Raw genomic sequence first — 13,491 nt, forward strand, 5'->3', positions numbered from 1 at the left:
TGTGAGACGAAATGATGGAAATAACAAGTGATTTTATCAGTAAACCTTCATTATATGTTTGCTCAGTGGGTTTTTTAAGGAACATTAGTTTCTCCCCGTGCTGTATCTCACCCTGGAGGCCTGATTCGAGGCATGATGTTATTACATAAATTGAGTGGTCTGCTAACTGTAATTAGTCGACAGTAGTTGCTGTCTAAAAACCCATCACCTGCCAGCACTTGCCCTTTTACACCTATAGGCCTGGTTGAACTTGGTTGACAAAGATAACGCAATATTAATTTTTAAAAATAATTTTTCTTTTTCAATATCTTTCTGTTCACCACTTCAGCTGTCTTCAATTATGAGCTCCTCTTTGCCGGTCCATTAAAAAATATTAACATTTAAAAAGCAGTTATTTTAATTGTCTCTTCCGAGCGTACGCTACAGAGAAATGCACTGAACCTTGGTCTTTCCAGTTCTCCCACAAAATTAAAAAGGATGAAAAAAAAAATGTATATGTGTCCCCAGGAATAATACTCTGTGTGCAGCTGGAAATTATTCACTGAGATCAGATAGGGTGAAATATGAAAATTGCTTGTGAAGCACTCAGGGAAATGATGGAATTTGGAAAGTTCAGCAATGATCTCATCAGTACCTTCTTATTTGCTTAAATTACATTTTGTAAAAATAATTGAATTAATGAAAACACCCTCCCCTTTAGTAATTGGCACAATCACTGCATTAAATCAGTGTTCTTAAAAAACCCCACTAACATTTAAAATACTTTAAAACAGTGTTTTATTCACTACTTACTGATCATTTTAGACTTGATCATTAATGGTGTCTGTTCCTTAAAGTTGCAATAGATTCCTGAAATCGTACCTGTCATGTACTTTCTTTCTCTAGATAGGTCTTTGGTGTGCACATCAATTTCAAATGAACATGCGTGGCTGCAGAAAGTTCTCTGTTTGTTTGCCTTACTTTCTAAGTTTGTTATCATTTCACTTCCTCAGCAGTGTGTCACAGGCTGTAAGTCAGTTGTTTTTTATTGTTTACAAAGACGATGAACAAAGACCAATGCTTAATAAAATACAATGGAATTTAAGATTTGTAGTGTTTAGGAAAAAAGTAGTGTCTTAGACCACATGAGAAGTCTCAAGTTAACAGTCTGAGCAGCTGATGCACTGCAGCAAAGAAAACATCCAAAAATCTGAAACTACAGGCTTTGAGGTGCTTCAGCTGATGACTTATTAAGGAAGCTCTCGTGCCCTCTCCAGCTAATGCATCTTAGTTATTAATACACTCTGTGCTTCATCTTTGTTAGGTCATCTGCTTCATTTCCTCTCCCCTTTGAAATATTCTGCAGCTTTATTTTGCATAACCAGATCGGTTTGCATAATGAGATAGCATGCAGCTCTACTACTGTTATGCAAATCTTATTTTGATGAGCAGTCATAGTTAATCAGTGTATTATTTACCAGCTCGCTACAGGCACACTGTCTCTCTAGGCAACTGAAGCTTGTGAATACCACAATGCAAAAGAAAGTGAAGCTATTCAGAGCAGACATCATTTACCTCATGTAGTCAGCACAGTGTGAGAGTCGCAGCCTCGAATGCAGCTTATTTATTTTAAAATAATTCTTTTTTTTTATTTAACGGTTACTGGTTTCATGTCATTTAACCTTCACAGTGTGTTCAACGATAAAGCCCAGACTTTCCTGTTGCGCAAACCTTACCTGTTGTCCACTTCCAGTTGATTTATATAGGTCTCAAATTTGCAGTTTTCAAAGAAACAGATACAACACTTAACCAGATTTTTTGGGTTTTTTTTTTAAACATGATATATGGTACCACACTTAAATATAATGCACTTAAACGTGCAGGCCTGTGTAACAGGGTGATGATCCGAGCTTACCCCTACCCACAGTCACATTATCCTCTCAGGAACACATAGCTCTTTAGAATGCAGGAAACAGCACTTGTCTGTCTGTCTGTCTGTCTGTCTATCTATCTCACTATCTAACAACATGCACGCTACATAATGAACCATGGTTCTATTGGCAGTAGAATAACACTAACAATCATAAACACAATAACATGCATTTAAATATTACAGCCTACATCCCATACAACCACACAAATGTGACCTATTTCAATTGGGACAGGATGTCTCAAAAAGAAGACAATGATACAGAACTGTTATCTCAACCCCTATTGATGATGGTCCCTTCATTCTTGCAGGGCACACAAATACTACTATTAATATACGTGAGCTCCAATGAGCATTGACCACTATGTAACATTGCAGGCTTTCCAAATTATCCATGTAAAGAAGAAAGAAGAAAAAAGGCAATTACAGTGTTGTACTGAGTGGTAATTCCAAACCCATAGTTGCTACGCAGATTGTAACTTCCTCTAATTGCCTTGGAATTTCAAGTGCTTAGGCTTGCCCCTAATTGCCACTTAAAAGTCCACCCAGTAACTATCTCTGGTCATTTACATCGGTCTAGGAAATGTTCAGGAGCCTGGAACGCAAATCTTTGCACTGCTTACTGCATGTCTCAATCAATATGCCAATTGAAGTTGATGCCTCTGCAGCTGTAATGATAAACTGCCACCATAGCAAAACCTAATTATACTTTAGAAATAAAAATCAGATTGTATAAAAAAAAATTTTAAAAAATAAAATGTACGACACATTTTATTTTTCTGTGCCTAGAGAATTGCTAAGTGTTGTTTTTTTTTTTTTTTTTTTATAATATTGATTTTAGTGATCTAATTTAATGTCATAAGAATGCTGCAGTACCCTCAATCACTCAGTGTTTTTCCTTCTTTATGCAAGTCAAGGTTGTTATAATAGTAGAACACTAGTGGAGAAATTGTTGATGCTCATAATGCATCAGAATAAAAAAAGCAACATGTCTAAGACTTTTGCACATGTGTTGTGCGTTGTGTGTGTGTGTGTGTGTGTGTGTATATAGTGAAAGATAAAATATTTCACTTAAAGGTTTGTAGACCCTTTTAACAGATCCAGGCACAGAACTATAGTTTTTAAATAGCACTTTCGTGCAGTATTTATTATTTACAGACATAATAAGACAATAATTAAGACAAAAATAAAATAAAATAAACATCTAACTCCATTTTGGAGTGCTAACTAAACTTGTTTTCCTTTTACAGCATTAACTACAGTCGGAAAGCTAACAAAACACTTTTTACTTAACACACAAACAAAAAGGTTTTCACTCTACCTTTTTTGAAACCACACAGGTCTCATTACACTGCCAGCCTCTCCCTTCACAGAGACTAGAGACTGCCCTAAACACACATTTTCCTTTTCTTATGTGACCTACGTTATTAATCAGAGCCAGGTAAACCCCATCCTGGCTCCCTCCCGTGGCATTCTGGGGGATGTAGTCCTTTGGCCCCTTTCAATTATATCAGGACTATATGAAGTCCTCCTTCAGGTGGAATTAATTATTTTTACATCCAAAATGTTTTCATTTTTGTACTAGTTATACTTCCTTTCATGTATGTGTTAGAATATACAAGGGCTTGTAATAACCTATGTCACCGTTACAATGAGGATCATAGTCCATTAAATTGGTGAAACCTTTTTTTGTGTGTGTTTTGATCTTTTCCATCTAAGTAACAACCTCGACTATGGTTAAAGTGAATATTTATTAACGATAATAAATGCTTCTGTTTCTGCAAGGCATGGTTGTATTTGCTGTAACATTGAACACTAATGAGGCATAGATGCTAATTCACTCAAGACTCACTGTATTTAAGTGTTCTCATTTGTCTAATCTTTGTGCCAGCTCAAACAAGTTAGAGATATTGTACAAACCTTCATTCTAGTGTATAAAAATAAAATCTGATATCGATAGTGGGCCGTTGCAATGGACATGGGAGATGACAGTTGATGGGACAAACTTGTATGTGATCATTCCCCAATTATTACAATAATTATCTAATTTCTGTTTCCAGAAATGCCACCTTGAGTCATTACCTTTTAAAACGTTCATATTTGCAGTCTTGAATTCTGCTGTTCTGCCCATCTGTATTACAGACATAATACCATCTACCTTGTAATTATGTGTACTCTGTATAATTCTCTATCATTTACCAGGCATATTAAGACATATCACAAAACTCCCAGAAGTGAGGGTGAGGGTGAGGGTGTGCAGCAATAAATTTGGTCCCGTCTGCAATTCGACTGTGGCATCTATGAATTAGTAAATGGAAAAAAAAATTCTGTACAAGGTTAAAGGGAGCAGAAATTACAGTAGCCCACCTCCAGTGGCCAACCACCTCAGTGCTTTAGAAGAAGACCTAGTTGTAGAAAAATTATATTTTTGCTTTACTAGAGAGAGCCTGCTAAATAATGATCTGATCCGAAACAATAATAAAGAGATTGGGATCACAATGACAGGATATTAAACAAGTATCAGGTTATGAGAAGGTAGTTGATGGAAAGTGACCCTTAGGTGCATCTTGTCAAACACGGGGCAGTCCCTTTGCACTGCAGCATGTGTTACACAGCCCTGTGTGTGTTCAATCCTAACACCTATCAAACATATTATTCGCACCCGGAATAATATTTGATTTGATCAAAACATTTATAGAGTAGCTTCTATGGCGTTTGCTGCTTTTGTTGTAAACAAGTCTCCATTGTGAACTGTGTCAGTGTGAACAAAGTGTACAGTGTTTGCAATCTGACGCTTCTGCAGGAAGAGTGATTTGAACAGTTCCATTGCTTTCCTGTAATGTTTTGTAAAGAAGTCAGGCGCTTTGATGACACTTCTCACAACAGTATTGTGCCCTATTCTTTCTTCTAGAACATTGAGTACTACAAGCTGACGTCTGAACAGTTCCGTGAAGCAGCAACGCAGGCAGAAGCCCATGTGAAGTAAGCCATTTTAATAACCAAACAAGTCTTTGCCTTTTAATCCAGGGATTTGATCGTTCTGAGAAAAACCTAATTATGAAGTGCCTGGAGACACTTATATATGAGACTTATACTTATCAAAACTTATATGCAGCACAGTCTCGTAGGTACAGTGCTATTAACGTAGAGTACACAGAGAAAGGCCCTTATGCCAAAATTGAGAACAAATACCTCAAGCATTCAAGGAAACTATATTTGGATATCACATTTTCATACTGGAGTGCATAGGAGAAATACCTTAAAAAAGCAAAAAAAGTCTTGTTAAAAAAAACAGCAGTTTAGGGACAGCCTTATTGCAGTACTGGCACTTGTTAGCTCTCTATATCTGTCTGTTTTAAATATTCAATAACTCTTATGCCTGCATGTATTACTCCAGACACAATTTCTTTCAGCTTAATGTTATTTCTATCTGTGCATCTTTAATCTATTGCCCGAGGCGCACTCGCCCTCTCTCCTGGTTTTTTTTTTTTGTGACTTCGATATACAAGGCATATAAGGATTATTTGGATTAGCTACATGCAGTGCCATGATGAATTGTAATTTATCTGCATTTATTACCATATTGCTTCCTAATAAATATCCTAGTAAAACATGCTTGTCAGTACCAATACCGTATTGCATGCATCTATAGAATACAATGATTAGAATAACGAGCTTCACTGCAATGAGCCTTATAAAGGTACTGCATAGAGAAGAAACAGCCCCTCTCCTGAACTGCAATGCATAAAACCAGAAGCTCTCATCAGCCATTTCATCATCATTAGTGCAGGGGCAGTGCAGGGGAGCTGGGGATTGTATCCATGTTTACATCAGCTGAGATTTTAACAGAGAAAACTACTAATAGGTAAAAAGCATTCTTGAACACATGTTGAAGCTTCTGTATGAATGCAGCTGAAGCAAAACCGTGGAGTGCATCCAGCTGACTTCATGAGACCAGTGAAGCGGATCTAAAGAATAATGCAACTAGATCAAAAATGGCAACTTCTAGAACAGCTTGACTTCTCTTCTATTTATACTGCACTTTTTTTCATATGGCAGTTTGACAATGGCAGTGTATGTTGCAGGCATTTCACAGTAGAGTGATCTCAGGATAATTGTTTAATTTACTGAAATAATACAATTCGTAAAGAGGTGCAGATCTATTAAATCTGTGCAAGCTGCTCACAATCATATCCTCTGTTTTCTGTCATTCTATTTGAGGAGAGGGGTTAGCTTCTACTGTAAAATTGAGGGGAGATATTGAATGTGAAATGCGCAACACGTTTGTGGTACAGTATACCATTTGTATTGCATTAGAACATAAGGGGGTCTATATAATTGAGCTAAAGTGTTAATGTCATTAAAAGAGGACTTTGAGAGAACCAGCCTAAGAGTGTGCATTTTTGTCTTTTAAAAGTTAGTAAAATGATTTGATATTAATTTAATATTTAAACAGTGGACTTCCATTATATTGCATAGGTCTAAAATGTACAGTTTTAAAATGAACACACACATGTATTGTTTACTGACGTATTTATTTTTTACCTTCATTCAGTAGCTGATACAATTTATTCATGCGGTTCTCTGTTCACCTATTTCAATAATGTCTGTTTTGCAGCCGCCAGAACTTGACACAGCATTCTAAGCAGAGGTCTACCTACAGTGTTATATATTAGTTGCCTGGGGTATTCTACTTGTACGATGTAGAGTAACATTCTGTTTTGCCTTTTTAAATGCCTTTCCACATTGGTGAAATACATGAAGAGTGGAGTACAACTTGAGGGTTGTGTTGAGTTAATTAGAACTGCAGTAGAACCTTGTTCTCGCTACATTTCCTGTGCAGATGGCAATAGGATTGCAGATACAATGAAACTGTTCTGTGCTCCTCTTTAGATGTTGCACCTGGTAACTGACTGCACCACAGTATTTAGGCAGCTCCTCTGCAGCTGGTTACTCTTTGAAATGCAGCATCCATGCGTGAGGCAGGTGTTGTTAAGTGCTTCTGACATAGTAAGGGGAATCGGAACTGGTGTGTCTACAAACCAGTCAGCTGTGGGTATGTCAGTGGCTGCTCCTGGTTAAATAGTGTGTGCTCTTGTGTACAGTGCATTTTAAAATGTGTGTGTGTGTGTCTGAAAAATACATTGATTAGCTCAGTTTCCTATATGTTAATCTAACGCATTCCTTAAACCGCTTCAAATTACTTTCTTTGTTGTTTTCTTTTTACTGTTCCTTTACCTTTTATTAAGATGTTTTCAATAAGTATTGGTTCTTATTGAAATGTATTTTTCTTTATAAAGGGGCTTTTACTTGAGCTCAAGAGCTGGTCTTCTGTTCTAGTTGGCTGCCGTAATGTAGGTAAGATCAGTGTTGTAGAATTAATAGCCCGTGCCATCTAGGGCACAGTTGTGTATTGCCAACAAAACAGAGGAAACTTGATCATTGTTTCAGATCACAGGAAGGTGCTGGCTGTTATTTCTGTATAGGTGCTTTGGCTGATCTAGTTTTAAACTTGAAGCTACTTACTCTGCAACTGTGTTTTGATCATTATATGTACTATTCATTTTGGATTCTGATTCCTTATATATTTAAGGTACTTTTTGAGAGGGAAAATAGGCAGAAATTGTATTCCTAAACCCATTTTCCAGTACATCACTCTCTCTCACACTAACTAATTTGTAAGGGATGTACAGTGTTCTAGCCCTAAGTAAATATACAGTTAAGCAAATGGTAGAAATGGTTTGTGGGATTAGAACATAAGAACATAGGAACATAAGAAAGTTTACAAACGAGAGGAGGCCATTCGGCCCATCTTGCTCGCTTGGTTGTTAGTAGCTTATTGATCCCAGAATCTCATCAAGCAGCTTCTTGAAGGATCCCAGGGTGTCAGCTTTTCTCCCCATTTCTGGGGAGTTGATTCCAGACCCTCACAATTCTCTGTGTAAAAAAGTGCCTCCTATTTTCTGTTCTGAATGCCCCTTTGTCTAAACTCCATTTGTGACCCCTGGTCCTTGTTTCTTTTTTCAGGCCGAAAAAGTCCCTTGGGTCGACACTGTAGAATTTTGAATGCTTGAATTAGGTCGCCACGTAGTCTTCTTTGTTCAAGACTGAACAGATTCAATTCTTTTAGCCTGTCTGCATATGACATGCCTTTTAAGCTTGGAATAATTCTGGTCGCTCTTCTTTGCACTCTTTCTAGAGCAGCAATATCTTTTTTATAGCGAGGTGACCAGAACTGCACACAATATTCAAGATGAGGTCTTACTAGTGCATTGTACAGTTTTAACATTACTTCCCTTGATTTAAATTCAACACTTTTCACAATGTATCCGAGCATCTTGTTAGCCTTTTTTATAGCTTCCCCACATTGTCTAGATGAAGACATTTCTGAGTCAACAAAAACTCCTAGGTCTTTTTCATAGATTCCTTCTCCAATTTCAGTATCTCTCATATGACATTTATAATGCACATTTTTATTTCCTGCGTGCAGTACCTTACACTTTTCTCTATTAAATGTCATTTGCCATGTGTCTGCCCAGTTCTGAATCTTGTCTAGATCATTTTGAATGACCTTTGCTGCTGCAACAGTGTTTGCCACTCCTCCTACTTTTGTGTCGTCTGCAAATTTAACAAGTTTGCTTACTATACCAGAATCTAAATCATTAATGTAGATTAGGAATAGCAGAGGACCTAATACTGATCCCTGTGGTACACCGCTGGTTACCACACTCCATTCTGAGGTTTTTCCGCTAATCAGTACTTTCTGTTTTCTACATGTTAACCACTCCCTAATCCATGTACATGCGTTTCCTTGAATCCCAACTGCGTTCAGTTTGAGAATTAATCTTTTGTGTGGGACTTTGTCAAAAGCTTTCTGGAAATCTAAATAAACCATGTCATATGCTTTGCAATTATCCATTATCGATGTTGCATCCTCAAATAAATCAAGCAAGTTAGTTAGACACGATCTCCCTTTCCTAAAACCATGTTGACTGTCTCCCAGGACCCTGTTACCATATAGATATAATTTGTGGTGGAAGGTCAGCTACTTTGTATTTATCTGCACTGACACCAGTATTTTCTTTCTGAGAAATCTTGATCTGTTTCAGAGCACAGAAGTCCAGCTCAGTAAGAGCCGGCCGCTTTTCTTTTTAATTTAGTCACAGGCGCTCAGAGAGCCGTGACACAGGCACGGTTTAGCATAAACACTTTAATCTCTCCAGGTGCAGGAAAGAAAATGCCATTTCATTCTGAACTCTATTAATACTCTCATTATGGAGGGGGATCACTCACCATTCCCATAATACTGGACTCCAAACACTTCACCTTTCTTTGACTCTGTCTCTTCCCAATCCAGCTTTAACATTTCAGCAATTTGCTGTACAGGATTAGAGATGCTTAACAATTGCCTTGTCTACAAAAGTGGATAAGAGGTCACATCTTCATGCAGATGTGACTGTTTTAATTTGGATACATCTCTCCCTCACTTCTCTCTCTCTCATGGGTTTTCATTTTTTTCTTTTTCTGGAGTTAGTTACCGTCCTCCATCCTTTTCATCCTAATTAGCAGGAATTAGAGATGAAAGGTTTTTGATTTATGGACTAGATGTGAAAGGGATAGGGGAATGATGATGAAGGATTTCAGCAGTTCATTAACAATCCATGCGTTTGATCGAGCCTGAAGTGGTCTCGGAGGTGTCTTTAGCATAATCTTATCCTCTGGTTCCTGTTATTCCAATTTGGAGAGGGGAGGGGCAACAAAAACTAAACTAATGTAAATTCATTTTTGATTTGTAGGCTTAAAAGGCTAGGGTGTATTTATTAATATCAGCCATTCTTAATGCAGCTCCTATGTTGAATGCTTCTTCCTTTCCTTATCTTGCTTCTGAGTTCTTGTGCACCAATATTGCGTTGTCATATTTTTTTCTCTATATCAATTTGCATTGCCTAGCACTGGACTCTTTCTATTCAGACATGTGACCATGTGACCTTTCAACTGTGCTGGCCCAACCTATTCCAAATAAAGTCTAGTGTGGGTGAGTAGATGCTGAAAGACCGTTTTGTCATGTGATTTGAGTGGCGTGAGGAAGTCTGATAGCATTACCTGAGAAGCTCATGAAGAAGACATTGAAAAAGACTTCTTGCCGAAACGTTTGTCATCTGAATTTGGTAGCTGAATGTAAAGCAGATGTTAATTTATGTGAAATTCAGCGATGGGGTGAGGGGTGAATTGAATGGAAACACTGTAAATCTATCTTTTTTTCAGCATCTCACCCTTTCTTTGGTATTTTAAATATCATGGGCTGTAAATATCCTGGGAATGGCATATATTTTCTGGAGCTCAGATCAGCAAGGAAAATATTTCAGCAGTTATGCATCTGGGGTTGGTATCTGAATAGAAGCTCCCCGCTACACTTGAAACTCTGCCCTGATATTGAGGAAACAGGAACACAGCTTTTATTTGGATACAAACCGTGACGATACACTGAAACAATCATTTTCTAAATTTTAGAAAGAGTAGGCTATTTTGAAGTATGGGTTGCTGCTGTAGTTCATATATGAATATAAATATTCAATTGAACAGGCAGCATGCAGGAAACATGGCTCTTAACAAGGTCTCACAGGGCAAGTGATCTAGATTCAGTGTGCAGAGTCTATATTTCAGACCGTAATTGCTTGCTTAAGATCACAAGAAAACAATGTCCTGTAACATCTCAATGTGGTCCTGGGGCAAGTGGAGACAAGTTACAAAACAGATAACAGTTAAACAAAATACAAAAATGTTAAATAAAAAAAAAAAAAAAAAAAAAATGAAGACAGAGAAACATTACCAGCAGTAATTCTGATACTGTATGAACTCCATTTACGTCAGTTTCCCATGAATCCTATATAGCTGAATCATCAGCTAATAGCCTAATTTCCTTAGGTTAGAATAATGACGATGTAATGATCATATTTAAACAAGCAGTTTTATGATACAACAGTGCATTAATTATGCCCCTGCAGGGGATGCATTTCCCTGGTAATGAGAATTTGTATGGGGGTGTATGTCAGCACAGATATCTAGAGAACCTCTTATCTAATTGGTAAGGACATTATTTAAGCATGAGATGTACTGTATTGAAGATTCCTGTTCGTTTGTAAGTAACCTTTTTACTTGTGTGTGATGTACTCTTCTATGAGATTGATCATTCTGAATCTGTTACTTGACCCAGTAGGGTTGAATACTCGATTTATCATGATATTACTGATTTTGATATTTATTGTACTGAAAAATGATTGTTGATCGTATTATCAGCAATAATAATGTTTCTGATATCTAGGTGTGAAAAGGATCAACACCACCACATCGAGAGGTGTTTGGTTCCTTCCTCTAGACAACCTATTTGTTCATAAAAAGATTCTGGGTGAGAGAGGTGTTAAGGTCCGTGTAATTAAATTGGGCATCAGAAAATGTCTTTGACTCCCCCCTCCCATTGGAGACAGAACAGTGATATGGTTTTAAAAAATAACAAGCAAAAGCAGACCGAGAGAGAAAGAACTGCCAACTGGGGAGAAAGCCATCATTTATTGGGAGTTAGAACATGATTTAAGTTAATCGTGACTCTCATGTTCATTTTTAACTGATAAACTGTAGTTGAAAATGTTGTTGTCGAACATTTGACTGATTTGATGTATAGTGTTTCTTATGACTCTTCTCTGGTACACTTTGGCAAGACAACTGTGAAGTGTAGTTTGATCTATGAAGTGGAAATCATCTTGGGAAAGACCAGCATCAACTTTTGGACTACCGTAGATGTATCCCAAACCACGACTGAGATAAAGCCCCCCAGTTTATCTGTGGCTTAATTATCATACTATCACTGAATATGCCCTCGGGAGCCTTAAGTCTTCTTTGCAAAGCAGCAAGATTTGTGATCTCATCTCCTGAACACGCACCTCATCAGTCTTTCTATGAAAAAAATAAATTGGTTACCACTTCAGCTCTGCAGACATTATCACCTGCTAGATTTTCTCCTGTTACTGAAATTGCACAGCATCTCAAGTTTTCATTAAGAATTTGTTCATGTGTGTTACTCATGACGGAATAAGCTATATTGTAAGCCTAATTTTAACAAAAGCAATCTGGATCGCATTAACTTAAAACATTTTGAATTGTTTTATTTTTATTTTTTAAGTATTCAAATGTAATCTATATGTTTTATAGTTGTTTGCTTGGTGTGTATATTACAGCACTACTTCACTGAAATATGGCTGTATTATCTCTCAATAAACAATTTAATTTTCATATCATATGTGCCAAATTCATGTGACATATTCAACATTAAGACTAGTAAGTGCCTGTGATAGTGTCAGGTAGACAGAGCATTCAAAGACACTTTACATGCATAATCATTAAATAAGTTAATGGCTTCAAATGACATGTACATTTTGTTCTGTCTCCTCATCTTTTTGTGACATTTACAATCATTCTGAGGGCTCTTGCTGCAATTACTTTGTATTTTATTAATTTTGTTTTATATACTCCGTTCAGGTGATTTTGACCTGGGTTCAGGAACAGCTCTTGAGTTCTAGTTGCCAGGCACGTTTTTAACCATGTAACACAGGCTAGATAAGCAGAATTTCTGTTGCTGTGTATTTTATAGCCCCGCTGGTGATAGGAAACTGAATTGAAAAGTGTATGTTCACTAAATGACTCTTATAATGACAGGCACTTTGCTGATCTACCCTGTGCCAGGCAGAAGAGCTGCTGATGAACTCAGGTCAAAGTGCTCGAAGAACCATTTGTAATGACTGCAAACACCATGAACATGTTAAATGTAATTTGCAGCTAAAGGAGTGAGTGTGCCACTTTTTGACCCACATTATCCCCACTTCTTTGTTTATAGAGGGCGCAAATAGCTCCAGTAAGATTACATAGATACAAAAGCTGAAAGCAGATCTGAAGGCTGATAGCTGGGATGCTGACAGTTGTTCCAAACTGCACGCAAAATTGATTTTTCTCGAAGAACCATTTCAAAAGTTCCCTAATGGAATTAGTAATTGGTTGTGGACTTTGGGGATCTCTCACAAGATACAGTAGGAAACAAAATACATATCGCTGTTCTGCAAAGAATAATAAACAGTACATTTATTTATACTTCTCAGAGTTTTGTGGTTATAAATGTACCACAGCTGCTCATCTATTCTAAAGGATGTATGTTTCTTAGTGTGAATTGGGGTATAGATGCACAGTTAGCAGCGCAGCATGCAAGCTAGTCTCTGTAAAGTTCATACTATGCAATTTATGTGACAGAAGAGGCATTGGAAGCCAATTAGCAAACCCAGCTTTTGTTTTGCCTTCCAACGAAAGCATTCATTATAAATGGCACCAACTGTCCTGGCTTTGCAAAACCAACATGTATCAACACCACAACAGAATGCAGCCCCATCATCCAACTGTACGTACACATGCTGTTTCCTAGCTTGCAAACGCAAGGTCATCCCACTGTAATAATTCTTACAGAATGAAGAAACAGCCATATTTAGCCATGCAATACATTATTTGGGATGTATTGCATGCAAAGGTATGTATGTGCTATT

The 13,491-nt window shown here is 37.3% G+C and overlaps 1 protein-coding gene across 2 annotated transcripts in view; it reads left to right on the top strand.

The window, feature by feature from the left end:
- LOC121298287 (MICOS complex subunit mic25-a-like) overlaps positions 1-13,491 on the top strand; it is a 110,656-nt gene that overhangs the window by 58,136 nt on the left and 39,029 nt on the right. For both annotated transcript variants that reach the window (XM_041225330.1, XM_041225331.1), the window contains one exon: positions 4,821-4,891. In XM_041225330.1, coding sequence (XP_041081264.1) covers positions 4,821-4,891 — 71 coding nt within the window. The remainder of the gene's footprint in view (positions 1-4,820; positions 4,892-13,491) is intronic.

This window comes from Polyodon spathula, chromosome 23 (assembly GCF_017654505.1).
Source record: "Polyodon spathula isolate WHYD16114869_AA chromosome 23, ASM1765450v1, whole genome shotgun sequence".
In the NCBI taxonomy this organism is placed as follows: Eukaryota; Metazoa; Chordata; class Actinopteri; order Acipenseriformes; family Polyodontidae; genus Polyodon; species Polyodon spathula.